We start from the raw sequence: 16,532 nt of genomic DNA, 5'->3' as shown, positions 1-16,532 counted from the left end.
TCTTAATTTAATAACAGTTTAATGTTTTCGTTTATAATCTAATGTTTAGCCTGCTTTGCACATTGCGTGCTGTTTATTGCATAAAATAGCCCGAGTATGGTACAGGCCGTACGGGGGCACTGTTTCGCACGTTTCAACGTGAAAATGAATACATAACCACTTCTAGGTTCATCTCAAGTTATTAACAGCGGGATATTAGGAGCACAAATATTCGTGACATTTATCTTCGCGTTTTTAAAATAAAAATGTTTCTCTAAACCTGACCCTCGCTATACACTGAATCAGGCTGAGAACTGGGTAGACTATAAATCAGTTGCAACGTAGCGGGTACTGTTTTTCTGTGAACGGCAATTATCCCTTCTTACTTTGTTGTGCGAGTTGTTCCAAATGTTGCATTGGGGCTTACGTATGAGACAGAGCACTTGATCTCTTGTAAAAGTTTGCTCGTTAAGTTCAAATGATAAAATGAACTGGTCTGGCATCTGAAATTTAAAAAAGCTGTCTGAAGGGAAGAAAAGCACGCACTGATGGTCGGCGACTAAAGTTCCTCGTCTGAAATCGCATCTCACACTGCTGTCACCACATTTAGCGAGAGGTTTACAAGACTGCACGACCACTTGAACGTAGTCGTTGGATAGCCTACAGCACGGATTCCTCGGGATACCACTCTAGGCAAAATGATGCTTGCTGTGACCACGCGAGGCAAATGACTTCTATAAAATTAACAAAAGTAAAATGAGTTCATTAGAGGAAAGTAAGCAATGCTGACCTCTAGCACAGACAAAGTTTGCACCTTATAATATTCGTTAGAACTATGTTACTCGATTGTGTTAGGTCTCATTGTCGTGGATATGGGTTCTGAGAGTAACATTACCTATGTAAATTGTTTGTCCCACGGTGCGAACAATAGCGATCATGTAGCGCAGCGGTCATCGGTTGCTGTTACGGCTGCGCTGGCCAGCGTGCTGATTTTCACCATCATCGTCGACATTCTCGGGAACGTTCTTGTCATTCTGTCTGTGTTCAGGAATAAAAAGCTGAGGAATGCAGGTAAGATATGATTTTGATTTTATTTTTGTTATATTGTTCCACTGTGACGAAATGTAACGCCACTGCAAGAATTTTACCAGAATCGCCCTTTTTAAATTTTACAACTCTGTGGGGTTATCTGAGAGAAAGAGAAGTGCAGAGAAAATGTCAGACTTGTCAAACTTTGAAACGAATAATGCCGGAGGGGGAACTGATAGGACATAACACCCCGACCCAGCATTCTATATGTATTATGTCTGCATCCCAGTCTACATAGGTATTATATTAATACTTTAAATGTAGAACATTTTCATGTTTTCTTTGCTTATAAAAACATACAGATTTGTGTTCACATGTTTACTAAAACAGACAACCCAATTATTATTATTATTATTATTATTAGTATTTTTTTTTTTTTTATTATTATTATTATTATTATTCAGGACCAAGGTGTACAAAAATTCAGATCTTTAGTTTTGCTCCCATTTTAAAATAATCTGAATATGTTTCCAGGTTTTACCACATCAACTAACGTTTTTCATGCAAGAGCTTCTTGAATGTTTGCAAATGAATGAAATGATATTTAGCATTGCTTGTCAGTCTGTAAACATGTTTGTCCAAAGTTACTTCTGACATCATATCTGCATTGCATCTCCATTGGCTGATGGGGAATGGTGCATCTCAGCATTTTGCAGGTTCTCCTCTGGTTTGTAAAGAGCTGACGAATGAAAGGCACAGCCTTATGGCTTTTTCTCATCAGAGGCATCTGGTTTCAGGTGTCGAGCATGTGTCTTTATTTGTTGCCTCCAAAATCCCAATTTTTCACAATCACATCCAAAAGCAAGAGATACAGAATATTGTTGCAATTTTTGAATGTTAGAAAGAAGCGCTTGGGGAGCTGGTCTGACTTGACTCTCTTCTTCATTAAATTCACAAAACCCCATAGGAGCTCTCATACATTTGGGATGCAGTCAAGCAGAAAATCATCCTAAAATTTATCCCTACTATTCACTGCTCACTCACATGGAGAAAAGCCACACACAGTGGTAACATATTGTGGGATCGGGGGTTTTGCCTAGTGGCCCTGCTGTCTCGAATCTTGTATTTTGTCAGTATCACAGGTCTACAGGGGGGAGTGGGATCTTGGTTTCGAGATGCAGTGAGGGGCTACCATAAATATAAATGGGCTCCAGATGCTCAGGACATTTGGCCCTGTCCTTTCCATCCTGGTGTCACTCTCCTCTGGGCATTGTTCACGACACTCATGCTGTGCTCAACACATTTTTCTTTTTCTAACAGATCATTTTCTCAGCGGAGACTCATATAAATTGTTCATCTTAGCAGGGCTGGCCGGGGCAAACATTTTTTGGACGTATTTCAGTTTTGGCAGTCACCATTTGGAATATGCTGTACCAAAGCTATACATCTGAAACTGTATCAGACAACTTGGTGACTACGCTCTAACTGAAACAAAAGTCAGCACTGCTTGGACTATACAAAATGGTTCAAAGTAAATATAAAAAGCATTCCTTCACCCGATATCTTCACTTGAACAATATATAATCTAGTGACCAGTGTGTATTGAATCCAGATGGAAAATACCATGAGCTCCCGCTTTTCACTCAATCTTGATTGGTTTTATTGCTTATTCTCTTGTAGAAGTTGCTTTTTCCTTTGTCTGGTTGGACTCACCCATGTATTACTTGACTCCTTGTCCAGGAGTTGTACTGCCTATAAACCCATACACATGCTTTGGTCCTCAAAATTCATTGGATGGCTGCCTGGACTGCACTCAGTGTGCCTGTGTGACAATGCAGACACTTTTCCTATCAGGAAATAATCTTGATAATTTAGGAAAATCTGTCTTTTAACTGACTTGTTACTCTGACTTTACTGTGCATGATTAAGAGCCTCCACTAACATTAGAGAACAAGAATTATGGAATGATATTAGTTTTATGTATTTGTATGTCACATGTAGAAATCTAGATGCATACTACGAAAGTACCAAATTACCAGATATACCCCTTTGTGTGGTCTCACACTGAGATTACCATTTTTTTCACCCATTTGCGCTGTCACCAGTGCATCTACTCTATCAGATAGTGCACTGTGTTCAGTGTTCAGTACCCCTGTGTTCAGTACCCCTGTCCCCTCATGCTCAACAGTTAAATTCACGTTCACATCACATTCTTAGGATTCATTCATTGGGACAGTCAGATCTAGACATGAAGGGAGAGCAGATGCTACAGTTTCAATTTTAATGATATCACAAAAAGAAAAGAGGAGAAATTGAAGGATCAAAGAAGAAATGAATCTGAAGAAGACGTGAAGTCATATCTGCCTAGGCATGCACAAAACGCAAAGAGAGCATTAAATCCTTTAATCCATGTTGCAAAAAAGGCATCTCACGTCACTAAAGCCATAAATTTAGTTTCAATTCAATTTTATTTGTCTTGTGCTTCTTACAGTAGAAAAACACTCACAAATGAATGGTTTATCCATCCAAACAATGTCTGCCTTTCAGAGACTGTGCAAGGCATCCAGAGGAAGATTAAGCTCTGTATCATCCAGAGATGTCATCATGTCCCCAAAAGCAAAAGTAATATCATACTTGGTCTAACATTCCTTGTGAAAGGAACAACACAGATGCCTCTCTCCAAAATATTGTGAATAGTCACATTCACTGATGAAAGTGCCAGGGGTCACATTTAGCAGTTAAATTCCCAAGATTCTACTAATGCCATTGCTTTGGACAATGTCTATATTACTTTGTTACCAAAGTTCCTTATAGGAGAACATTGCCCCAGTAAGAGTAAGGTTCAGAGGTAAATGTCAGATAATTGGACTCACAAGGACACAGGTACATCGCCTTTACATTTCGCTCAAGATCTGTGAATGTTATGGTAACTGCTAGTCCTAGCAGTCAGTTCTCCTGACTGAACGGATTTTGAGGAGAGAGATTGACTGCAGTCGAAAGACGGGAACTGATGCCTGAAGGAAATGCCACTAATGTGGGCAGATAAGCATGTGATTCTGAGGAATGCAGATTTTAGCCTACTTACTGAGTCATGTTGTATGCAAGCATCCCTTTTTTCTGTGAGCATCCTTTCACTCGCAGGGCTAAATATACGGTTTCAAGTTAATCAGTGTCATACAGCTTGCTCAATGGACATTGTCCCTTAAGGAGATATGTCCCTACTGTTCCGATTGGGGATGCATCCAAACAGACCATAGCAGTGTGTTGCATCCTTATACTTTAGAGGAAAAAAAAGCATGTACCACTCAGTATAACAATCTTGTTTGTTGTCATACTTCTTAAAAAAAGTACGTAAGTTTAATTGTTTTTGATTCTACATTTCTCTTTTGGAATAAATTTTAAGTCAATCATTTGTTGCAATAGTTTTCTTGTATTTTGGCTGTTGATTAAAGCAAGCCCCAAAATCAGCTGTTTCATCTTTGGGTACAGTTTGCCCAGTTAACCAGACAAACCACAATCAGAGATGTTAAATTCATTAGCACTGACATATTAAGCCACCTCTATATGACACACTCTCAGTTGTGTTTCTTCTTACTCACCCACTTAAAAATACCTCCTATTAATTTTTTTTGCCTATAGCCTGTTGTTCCATATGATGACGAGACACAGACGAATGTCTTGGAAGTGCTGAACTGCCAGTTCCAATTATTAAAGCAGGAATACTCAATGTATTATATAACTTGTGGGGTCTTTGACCGACCAGTACAAACTCACATTGTGAATAATCAGTATTGTTTTTAATGGAAAGCTGCTTGGAAGAGACAGACAAAGCTGGAATATAAAAGCGTACACTTAACGGAAGTTAAACTCTCTCTGAGAGGGCTGCAGCACTCTCTGTATAACGGTAATGTTGAATGAAATGTACATTTTGCCTGAGACCATAATGAACTCTGGCACAATGACAGATGTACACAGACATTTGACGCTGTGAGTCAGACAAAAGCACTAAATGGTCCTCAGTAGATGATGATTCACTGAAGACATTTTTTTTTAAAAAGTAACCAGCTTATTTAGATTTGTTGTAAATGTTTGGGTACCAGTTGGTATTTTAGTTGGTGATAGCCTTGAACAGACATGTGGATCAAGTTTGCCCGCGTTAAATTAACACTGATGCTGAGTATATTATCCAAGTGATTCACACGTACACTTTAATATTACTGTCTGACATGTATGATTTTCACCGTTACAATATCAAAGGATGTGCTAACCATTTCTGTGAAAGCTATAGTGCCTATTTAAAACTCTGACCATAAAGACAATTTATGAAAGACATTTGTACAATTGTGTAATGTGTCCTTATAATGTTCTTTGAAGGCACAAATAAATATTTATTGTGATCAATATTTTGTATCATAAAATTTATTATGATCTTTAGGGATAAGTCATTCACAAAAAGTATTAATGAGGAAGGGTCATTCATTTTTTGTACTAAAATGCCAAAACAATTTGGTAATAGAATAGCAAAAGACAAACTATTTTATGCCATATCTAATATATACAAACTTGTATCTAATATATGCATACATGTTCACATATATATACATACATACATATATTCATGTGTACATACTACTTCCACTGCTCCTACTATACAACATATTTTGAAAATGACAGTAAACAGTGGTTATTGTTTGGACTGATTAAACTGGCCGAGTTACTTTATTATAAAATACCGTACCAGCTTTGTGCTTCTTCTGGATTTCAGTGTAGCACCTGAACTCATTAAAAATCAGAGAAAGTTTCTCTGTGAATTCATAATGTGTTCAGAGTTTCTTCTGAAGACATGTTAGTTGTCAGACTACTATTGCTGTTTTCTCTGTTTATTCTCCCTGTGGCGTACTGTTGTGTAGAGGCCAAATGCAAAACCATGACACACCTGTCAAAATAAATCAGAGGTGAGCAGCTGCTGATCTGTCTGTAATTGAGTTTAGATCATTTAATCCTCCTCTTCAGAGGCTGCACACCACCTTCTTTACTTTCTTCTGTCTTTGTATCGAAGTTGTGCTTTAAATTTGGTGAAACTATTAAAGCTGTCAAGTTTGGATTTCCATAAAGACTGAGTGACTGAAATAATACATAGTGGGACCATAAGCATCTTGCAGCTCTCTGGACTTAAATCAAGATGTGTAAGGCTCATTATGAGAGAATCCTCCATGTTATAAGTTAAGAATCATAAACATATGAGTCTTAAAAGATTCTTTAGACTTTTAATTCACTCTTTCTTCATTATAGGTAACATCTTCGTGGTTAGTCTCTCCGTGGCGGACCTGGTGGTTGCTGTGTACCCTTACCCCTTGGTTCTTACTGCGATTTTCCGTAACGAATGGACCATGGGTGATTTCCACTGTCAGGTCAGTGGCTTCATCATGGGTCTGAGTGTCATTGGCTCCATCTTCAACATCACAGCCATCGCCATCAACCGTTACTGCTACATCTGTCACAGTCTACACTATGACCGCTTCTACAGCTTGAAGAACACTTGCTGTTACCTTGGTCTCACCTGGCTGCTCACTGCCATAGCAACAGTACCAAATTTTTTTGTGGGCTCCCTCCAGTACGACCCCCGGATTTTCTCCTGCACTTTTGCTCAGACTGTCAGCTCTTATTATACCATTTCAGTGGTGGTGATCCATTTTCTCATCCCACTCCTTGTGGTCTCTTTCTGTTACATGAGAATTTGGGTTCTGGTAATCCAGGTGAAGCATCGAGTGAAACCAGAATTCAAGGTCAAAGTGAAGCCCAGTGACCTGCGGAATTTTCTGACTATGTTTATGGTGTTTGTCCTGTTTGCTGTGTGCTGGGCACCACTGAACTTCATTGGTCTGGCTGTAGCTATCAATCCTGTGAAAGTTGCTCCAAAAATCCCTGAGTGGCTTTTTGTCACAAGCTATTTCATGGCATATTTCAACAGCTGCCTCAATGCCATAATCTATGGACTCCTCAACCAAAATTTTCGTAAGGAATACAAAACAATCCTCTTATCCCTGTGCACCCCCCGAAACTTTCTCATGGATACCTCCAAATATGGAACAGATGGTCCGAAAAGTAAGCCATCGCCTGCCATAACAAATAACAACCTGGCAGAGATTCACCTGTAAATGGAGGATCAATCTTATTTTTCACCAAAACAAAAAAAATGCACATTTAACAAGCCCTAATGTTCCTATGAACAGTGCATCACATTGTCTGAAATTCCAATGAGAAGAAAATATTTTAAATAGTGTTGTATTCGTTTCTTTAATCGTAGTTGCTCACAATATCCCATTGTTTATGCTGTACTTGGACAACAATGTCACAGTTTAGATTTCATCATACATAATGTATGCTATTTAAGCACCACAAAAGACTCAAGTTTCCTTCAGAACTGATTAAGATATTTCTTTAGCTGTTCATAGTATGGAATGATCACTGATTCTACTTAAAATTAATTTATGTTATCATTTTTACAAGACATATCAAACATTTCTCACTGTGTGCCTTAACATAGTTTTGTTTTCATATTTTTATTAAGGACAAAAAGTTTGATGTGAGGAGGTTAAATTTAAACAGTTAAGATCCCTTAAATCAATGTACATTTCAGAGTTTCAATCAAAAAGGTCAAAATACACACAAAAAAGTGTTTTCAGAAAAGTCAGAAAAGAAAAACTTATTATTTTGTAAGTAATAAGAAACTGGTTCGTGATGGCGATCTTTTTTCCTCTTGCATATTCATTAGTGTTTTGTGAAGAGGACCTGTGGTACTATTTGTAAAATTATTTTCTTGTTTGAGTCAAGCAGGAAATATTTAATTGGCTTTTCTTTCTTTCTTTCTTTCTTTCTTTCTTTCTTTCTTTCTTTCTTTCTTTCTTTCTTTCTTTCAAATCTCTTCTAATATCATGTATGAGTTTAAACACTGTGTAAAATCCTCAGAATAATCAGTGAACAATTAATATGTGAGAAGTAAAAGAAAAAAAAAAAGATTTACCTGGGGTATGTCTATGTTTTTCTTTTGGTGTTATTTAATGACTGGAATTCCAAGTCCTTGGTATTGCATGCTAAATAAAAACAGGATTTCATTATCTTGTGAATTTCTAAACGAAACCTTGATAAGAGAAATGAGTTGTTGTTGTTTGACAAATTTGCAGTGCAAGGCGGCCACCAGTTCAGACAGAAGTGTCGAATGCGCGTGTGACGTCCCACCACCCTGTCTCATTCTATTTGTCAAAGAAGGTGCATCTGAGAAGTTGTCCAACTCATTACAAACACAGCAATGCCCTTGCCTGAGCAATCCTAAACTACCAAAGGAGTTAGCATCGCATCTTTAGGAGCGACTGCACTAATCTTAGAATGCCCTTTGTGTGTCACTTCATGTGTAAACACCACTCCGTTTAACGTACTCTGATCCATGGTTATGGAGCCCTCCAGCCAATGTCCCTGGAGAACTCTCTTAAGCACAGTGTTCTGAATATGATGGCCCTTAAACAAAAGCAAGCGCCGTCTCTTTTGGTTTGGCTCCATTATGTGGCAACAGGAAGTTGTCTGTCCATTGAGGCAAACTAGATGAAAATCCCATCTGTGAAACAATAAAGGACACATCTCATTATTATTATATACCATACATTTCCATTAGATATAACATTATAAAATGGTAATACAACTCTACACCTACATTAAATAGAACTCTACAAAATGGTAAAATAACTTTACACTTACATTAAATACAGCATTACAAAATGATTCTAAAATGGTAGGCTAATGGTAACCTGTGCCCGAAACACAACCATATTAATTTAAAGCTATACCTTTTAAAAAATCAGAATAGAAGTACAGTACATCGCCTATTTAAAACTGAATGCACTGTGAAACTTAAATTATTTAGCAATATTTGCTCTAATATGATATGGGGATAGAGATGATGAGCACAGTCAGCTGGTTTTTTGCTTTAATTGCCAGGGGACCTGAGCTACATCACTACACTGAGATGTAATCTCATGACAGCTAAACAGTGCCGGAGAACATATCACCCTAGCCTGCACCAGAACCGACAGCCAGGATGCACACAATCTTCGGCACTGCAACCTCATCAATTTGCATTTTTGCTAGTCCCAAAAGAGATTATAAAAGAATGAAATATAAATGCTGCTCTTTTTTAGGACAACTGCAGCAAGCCTGAATTGAAAATTTGTGCAATAAATACAGCTTACAATGGAAAAAAGTGTAAACAGATTTTATTATGAGATTTACAGATTTTATTATGATCCCCATTTTTTTAATTTAGTTGATTATGAGGGGGTATCTTATTTTTTGTTATTTATATATATATATATAAATTGTATATATATATATATATAAATTGTTTTTTTTAGTTATAGATTTTTATAAAATCTCTAAACATCCTTCATTTCTCAGGAAAGATTTGTTAGGTCTGAGTTAAAGAGGTCAGTTTATGTTGGAAAAAAATGCACAATGAGACCATAAACAATGCCCGGGAGAATTATTCCTTTTACCCAGCCTTGTGGACAGACACTAAGAGAACAAAATGGCTTCTGATGTTTTAATGTGTACAATAACCACAGAGGAAAAATGTGTATACGTATTTTTTTTCTGTACAGTCGTCACAACTGCGGAAGGGGACAGTGAGGTTTTCTTAGACATACAATAACAAATATGGAGCTATAACAACGATTTAACTTAAGGGCTTAATAAGATGGTTAATCATCTGCATGATGATTAGATTTTCTCAGACCATGTGCTGATGTGGTTTCATAGGTCTCTGCTAAGCTGGGTCTCTTCAGGCCAGTGCCTTTAGGTAAGAGCTGGGGACATTGACAGGAAATAGGGAGAGTGATTATTGACATCAGGAGACCTTTGATTTCTGACCAATCATATGCTCTGGGAGGGATTATTGTAGATTTCTTATTTGTTTGTATGTATGTCCTTCTGGAGTCCTTCCCATGCCCCTTGAGTTTTAACAATAACCCCCAGTTAGAGCCAATACACCATTTCTCGAAGGCATGATGATCCACAAGTATGAGTTACTGGATAGCATGTCAGCCCAACCTTGAAAGAACACTTTAGATTGACAGCAAGTTCCTAATTCAAAGTCTCTATTTGTTTTTCAGTTTTGGTTTGTAGCTAAATAAATAGCCTATTTTGACTAGCTATCTTTCTCTCTGGTGTCCCTCTGATTGCCTCTACGCACCTAACCCATGGTTGGTGACACACGTTATTCTTCCAGGCGACGTGCTGTGGATGTGCATGAGAACACTCCTCACATGTAAAGCTGTTACACTAAATATGTTGAGACAGGATAACTCCCTGAGGTGCTGGGAATACTGCTTGTTATTGTCATGGGAAATTCCTATGGAAAAACCATGTCCCAAAACTGACCCTGTAATAATAGATGCAGTGAGAAAAACTCATAAGTGTCCACTCAGTGATTTTCATGTCTAAAGGAACAGAGTTGGGAAAAAGGAGAGTCCAGGGTAACTTGAATTACTTCACTGTGTAGTGTATACTTATAGTGGAATGTTTCTACTGCTCAGTACTGATGGCTTTGAAATTCTGCATTGATTTACATAACAGAACTTAACTGCTAAAGAGTTTAAATGAGCTGTGTTTTGTGAGAGGTCTGTTCTGTGTTGCTTATTATGGAACAAGCTTAAACTCATCTCTACTTCATTAGTGATCTACTCTTGAACATCAAAGGCGTACTTAGACAGGAGCAGATATCAAATGTTTAATAAATATCATTATCATCAAAACAGGTAAAATTTGTTTCATTTGATGTATTATTGGGTGCTAACATTTTCATTTTTGTGGTTTCATAATGAATAATGGAGTCATTTTAACGATGAATCATTTGAAAGGGCAATGATTCAACGCAAATTCTCAGTAAGAATTTTGCTGCTTCCGCCTTGAGTGCAACATCTTGTGAAATGATTCTGAGAACCTGCTGAGTTGAAAGCGAGTGAGTGCAAGAGCAACTGGAGCAGAAAGCTCTTTTTAGTCGAGGGAGATCCACCAAGTAGAAACGCACAAGGCACACCAACCACAACTTTTTTTTTTTTTAACTCATTCCACTGACTGAATACCTCTGTACACTGACTATCCAGCAATTAGACCGAAAACTGGAATAGATGGCCCGTGATGTTCCTGATGCATAATTCACAAATTCAAGTGTGTGGGGTGTGTCAAGGGCATCCTCAAGACACAGAACACGAAATGCTTTATTAAAAAGTAAAACAGTTGTCTTGTTAATGTTAAGATCAAAGACATGTTTAATTAGACACGTACACTCATAATCTTCTGCATAGGATTTTGGGGAATTCGGCAGTTATACATTTGTTTTTACTCAGTGACATTAGGTGAACAATTCCTTTTATTATCAGAAAATAATGTAAAACATTTGTTTGCTAGTGCTATAAACTGCAATATGTTTTTTGGCTGACAGTTTTGCAATTCATTTTCATCACTGGATTATTAATTTCAAACACACAACTTTCTTAATCTGATTTATTATTACAATTTCACTCATTCTCCTTTTTGTATCCCCCTTTTTAAAGATGTTTTTGATGATGATCTAAGCAACAACAAAAACACCCAAACCACCACCACCACTGACAACAGCAAAGGAAACATATCACATTTCTTCAACTGTTTAATTCCATTATTCACCCAGTTTTGTAATCTGGAATTGTAATGCTTCTGACCTGTACCACACAATTTTACAAATATTCTGCTTTTTTTTGTTGTTGTTGTTGCTTTGGCTTATTTTGAATTATACCTTGTTCTGAAAACAGTCTCTCTCACAGGTACAGAGCAGTATCAAGCTCTAACAAAGCCATTGAGCTACTGTTATTACAGTTTTGTCCAACAGATGGCCGTATAATCCATAAAGAAACAAAGCTTTGAAACAGTAAAGGAAGGAGCCTGAGTCACATGACTGTTCACGGAAGAAGAGACTGTAAAGTGCGGTCCAAACGAATGTGACAGATTTAACATTTCTTTGGTGAAATAGTTAGGGTGTCATTGCACAAATGGAGGAATTTGTCAAGACGTCGCTGGACCCAACGTCTGGAACAGCGTCAGATTTCAGAGGGTAAGCGACTGGTATTAATCTACACCCGTTTGCTGTTGTCTGAGTTTAGCCAAATAGCCGACCAGGGAGCGTATGCTCTGAATAAGGCTAGGATTTAGTAATTGTCATGCTGCGATACCTCTGATTTGTTTATGACTGGTTTCATATCACGTAATCAGAATTGGCTTCTAGTTGAATATCCTAGTTAGAAACATGGGTGCCACTTTTTTTTTTTCGTGTTTATTCATTGTTTATTTAGGCTTTAGCGTGTAGCCCAGATGTAATTTGCGTTGCGTAGTGAGGCATATAGCCTACTGATTACGTTTCTCTATACTGAGAAAACAAAGCGTCAGCCCTGTGTCATTTCAGGTCTTAGATCTCTGAGGCTTAGGTTCTACTGTAGCTGTACGAACAGACTTGCAGACAGAATCACGTATGATACATTTAGTGCTGTGTGACAAACGCGTTACGCATCATTTTTTTTTCTTACTTCAGGAATGAGGGGTCATTGGTATCTGCCCTCAAGACCCTGCTGTTTTTTACAATTCTCATGGTGACTGTACCAATAGGATTATATTTCGTATCAAAGGCGTACATCTTTGAAGGTAATGTCTTTTTGTTTTTTTCAACACATCTTTGCTCTTGCTCTATGAAACTGATTCAGTCACACGCACATGTAACCCCTAACGGCTTCATAACCCTCACTACAGCCATACAAAAAGTACGACGTTTTTTTTGGAATTGTCACTTGTTCTCTAGAAGCACCAAGTTGTTTAATATTTACACCCTTCTGGACACATTTGGTCCACACAATGCAAGAAAAATCTAAACCAAACACATATTTAGTATATACCTCTGAAATACATTGAGTTCATATCACCAGTTTTGTCTTCCATTTTCTTCTCACAGCTTCACTCCAGATGTCCAACACAGACAGCTACTTCTATGCTGCCATTGTAGCAGTCCTTGCAGTACATGTGGTGTTGGCCCTCTTTGTGTATGTGGCGTGGAATGAAGGCTCTCCACGGAAGAGCAAAGGCAAGCATGACTAGAAAGGAATGGTATGCCTGCCAGGGCAGAGTGCACAAAAAGCAACACTGACATCCAAAAAGACCTCTCCTGCAGACTAGCAGCGAGCCGCCTGTTGATGTCTCGCTGAGGGCTTAGAGAACAGTGGATGTCTTAAAGACATTTGGCTGTTTTGAAGCAAAGGGAGGAATGGAAGATTTTGATAAGCTGTTTTGATCCAAGTAAATATTGACAAGCCCCCCAAGCAGCCTCAGCAGGAATGTTCCAGAAAAAAAAATCCAACAGAGGCCTCAGACTTGGGCAAATCAGCCTGCACTCAGTGTTAGATCTATAACACAATTAAAATGGTACACTTGTCCAATGTCAGCTTTTACTGTGCTCCTGAGATTGTCCCACTTATTTTGTTAAATTATTTATGATTGTTTTGCTGGTTTTTAACTGTTCCCAAAGTGTTCTAGTCATTGGAATAGTCCATGTTTTGTAGTTTTTGTGTGGATGTAGAAATGTTGTATTAAATATGATTAAAAAAAATCCCTAAACCACTGGAAAATATGACTCCGTGTTTCAGTCCATACATTTGAAAAAGTAGATTTTTTTTAGTCATGGACTAGTTCACATATTTTTATATAATCACTCCTGGTCCTGCTTTGTTTAATTGTTTTTTTTATATATATATACTTTGGATGCCAGAATATGTATTTCTGCTGGACATTTTAAGCAAAGTATCCCCTTGTATTTTTTTTTTTACACAAACCTTTTCTCACTATTTGTAATTTTAAATGAAACCTAGTTTTATTTGATTTTCTAAATAGTTAGTGTCAGACTGCAATATGCAGATCATTAATTACTGAAGCATTAGTTGATAAGAAATGTGAATAATTTATTTTGAACATTTGATCAGATGTACAAATAAAGTTTATTTTGTTTGTGCAGACTTGAGTACATGATGGGACTAAGATGATCTCAGTTGAACACAGGCACATCAAATGCTAGTGGATTTGTGGTTAGTGGTAGGATATAACAACCAAACTCCAACATTTTAGCAAACTTCCCAGTAAGGTATTAAAGATGCTCTGATTGGATAATAATACATAGTGTATCACTGCAACAGCTACCAGTTGATTAGTGAGACTGCACATACTACCCAAAATACATTCTATGAGGATCCAAACTGACAGAAGCGGAAGGTTTAACGAAAGTCATGAACTGAATTTCTTCTGTTCCACTGGGATTTATGCCTTCTAACTGGAGCATAACATTACAGATGCATAGATTTAACAAATATTAGTACTGTAAATCTATATACAAATGATTGTCAAAATAAACTACCAACATGAAGTGCGTTAACTGGGCTTCTGTCCTCCACAAGCAGCTTTTGTATGCCTTTATACAGGCTCTGTAGGCATCTGAAAGTGCTACAGGAGGGACACAACACCATTTATTCCATGAGAAATTCCATCATTCGGTATTGAAGCTAACGTAAAAAACAGTTTAAATGCCCACACTAGAGTGTCACATAAGTGTTAAATCAGGACAAATTATTCAGACACCATTTGTGCCCTGCAGATGGAGTCAGTGTCATCAGTGGTCAGTGGTGGATATATCACTTCATCTGGATCTGTATAAACATCATGCTTTTACCACTATTCAAGTGCCACAGTCTTTGTGGGCTGCAGTGTGTGCAGTGGATTATGCTACTGTCTTATAAAAGATTGAAATCATTCGTATTTTTTTAGGATTTTAGTACATTATGCAGTAACACACAACGCGCATGCCACACTCTTCAGTATTTTGGTGCATGAAAAAAAAAAAGAAATCATCTAATCTTTACAAATAGCTACATATTTCTCCGTATCTTTTTTTTTATGAAGGATGGATGGATGGATTACTGTAAGGTATAACCACAAGTCCCTTGTAATTTCCACAGCAGTTTTCTGGATGTTTCTGTGTAGTGTGTTTTGGCAGAATGTTGGTGCACTCTGCTGGAGGTGGTGAGCAGTACACACAAACACAGAGGCTTTGTCCAGGTGCACCCAGTGGAGGCTCAGTCAAGATGGACATGAAGGCCACAGTTGGGTAGCATTTGTGGGGTGGTGTGTGGTGGATGAGTGCTGAAGTACATTAGAGGGCTGACGGGTTGGCTTTAATATTTCTGCTTGGCTGTGTATTGAAAAAAAAAATTGTGTTGGTCTGTAAATATATAAAGAGAAAAGATCTGCTTCACTGGTTACAGGTTGATAAATTTGAAAGAATTGACATATACGGAAACAAACACACAAACACAGAGACCACTGGAATTCTAAAGCCTAAGCTCACCCTTCAAAATCAACAAAGGACCCCATCCAAGGGAAAAAAGACCCCTATGAATACTACTACCACCACAACTACTACTAATAACAATAATAATTATGATACCCCAGTGAACTGGTTTATTCACAGGGATTTTAAATATTAAAGGCAATGAATGAACTGGTTTATTCACAGGGATTTTAAATATTAAAGGCAATGAATGATAGTTAAAAAGTAGGTTAATTACATATTAATATCTGAAGGAACTGTAGTCTAAAGTGGAGAGAACTTGATCAATTATCACTAACAGAAATAAGGCACCACCAATAAAATATAATGAAGTTTAATAACAATGATCAAAGAAAATACTGTGAATACACAAATGTGCACATTGTAAGGCCAAACACAAGTTAACTACGGGAAAGTTAACTATAGGAATGGAATGAATTGAAAGAATCGTCACAAATCCAATGAACTAGCCTACCTGGCACATTAGACATGAAAGTATGAAAAGAGAATTTGGGAAACCTCTGTTGTGATACAAGTCTCTCATACTTGTCCAGTGGTTTTATGCTAACTGTAGTTTGAATGAAGGTACCAGTAGAGCTGATACTATTCCAAATACTGTGGAGAAAAGCTGGTTAACTAAAGTCTGGTTAACTGTGGGATGGGACTCATTCTTCTCTGGCTAGAGGGCCTCAAGGCAAGATGAAGGAACCAGGTCTTCTCTGGCCCCAGGGAAATTAACATGAATTTTGCTTGCTACACCAAGATCAACAGGTGTGGAACTACGGTGTCTTCATGTATTTGCAAACATACAATATTAGTTTGTACAATTATTTTTTCAGTTCCACTTCCAGTGGCAGAAGTAATCATGTGCCTTCACTCCTTAATGTACTAAGATCTGAACAAGGGAGAGACACAATCTTGTCTGTCTCTATTGTCCAGTGACTTTAATGTGACTCTGTTCAGTATCAGCACCATGCTGGAGCTAAAAGTGCTGATCTATTCCTTTGTTAGCATGTGATATTTACCAACACAGTGCTGACATAGTTCAATCCGGGGTTGCAGCAAATTGTATTCCCAA

The 16,532-nt window shown here is 37.7% G+C and overlaps 2 protein-coding genes across 2 annotated transcripts; both read left to right on the top strand.

Moving 5' to 3' along the window:
• Positions 1-851: 851 nt before the first annotated feature.
• LOC115804298 (melatonin receptor type 1B-like) lies at positions 852-7,166 on the top strand. The gene is made up of 2 exons (XM_030764666.1): positions 852-1,050; positions 6,301-7,166. The coding sequence occupies exons 1-2, from the start codon at positions 852-854 to the stop codon at positions 7,164-7,166; spliced, it is 1,065 nt and encodes a 354-aa protein (XP_030620526.1).
• Positions 7,167-12,032: 4,866 nt separating this feature from the next.
• LOC115804299 (vacuolar ATPase assembly integral membrane protein vma21-like) lies at positions 12,033-13,574 on the top strand. Its single transcript, XM_030764667.1, has 3 exons — positions 12,033-12,148; positions 12,623-12,732; positions 13,037-13,574. The coding sequence occupies exons 1-3, from the start codon at positions 12,087-12,089 to the stop codon at positions 13,177-13,179; spliced, it is 315 nt and encodes a 104-aa protein (XP_030620527.1). The 5' UTR covers positions 12,033-12,086; the 3' UTR covers positions 13,180-13,574.
• Positions 13,575-16,532: the final 2,958 nt, after the last annotated feature.

Source organism: Chanos chanos, chromosome 2, assembly GCF_902362185.1.
Source record: "Chanos chanos chromosome 2, fChaCha1.1, whole genome shotgun sequence".
Taxonomy (NCBI): Eukaryota; Metazoa; Chordata; class Actinopteri; order Gonorynchiformes; family Chanidae; genus Chanos; species Chanos chanos.
The sequence above is the reverse complement of the archived record's forward strand: the minus strand, read 5'-3'. Positions and strand labels throughout refer to the sequence as shown.

Coding starts and splice junctions, on each gene's coding strand:
- LOC115804298 (XM_030764666.1), top strand. CDS start 852: ATGGGTTCTGAGAGTAACATTACCTATGTAAATTGTTTGTCCCACGGT. Junction 1,051..6,300: donor TAAAAAGCTGAGGAATGCAG/GTAAGATATGAT, acceptor TCTTCATTATAG/GTAACATCTTCGTGGTTAGT.
- LOC115804299 (XM_030764667.1), top strand. CDS start 12,087: ATGGAGGAATTTGTCAAGACGTCGCTGGACCCAACGTCTGGAACAGCG. Junction 12,149..12,622: donor ACAGCGTCAGATTTCAGAGG/GTAAGCGACTGG, acceptor TTCTTACTTCAG/GAATGAGGGGTCATTGGTAT. Junction 12,733..13,036: donor AAAGGCGTACATCTTTGAAG/GTAATGTCTTTT, acceptor TTCTTCTCACAG/CTTCACTCCAGATGTCCAAC.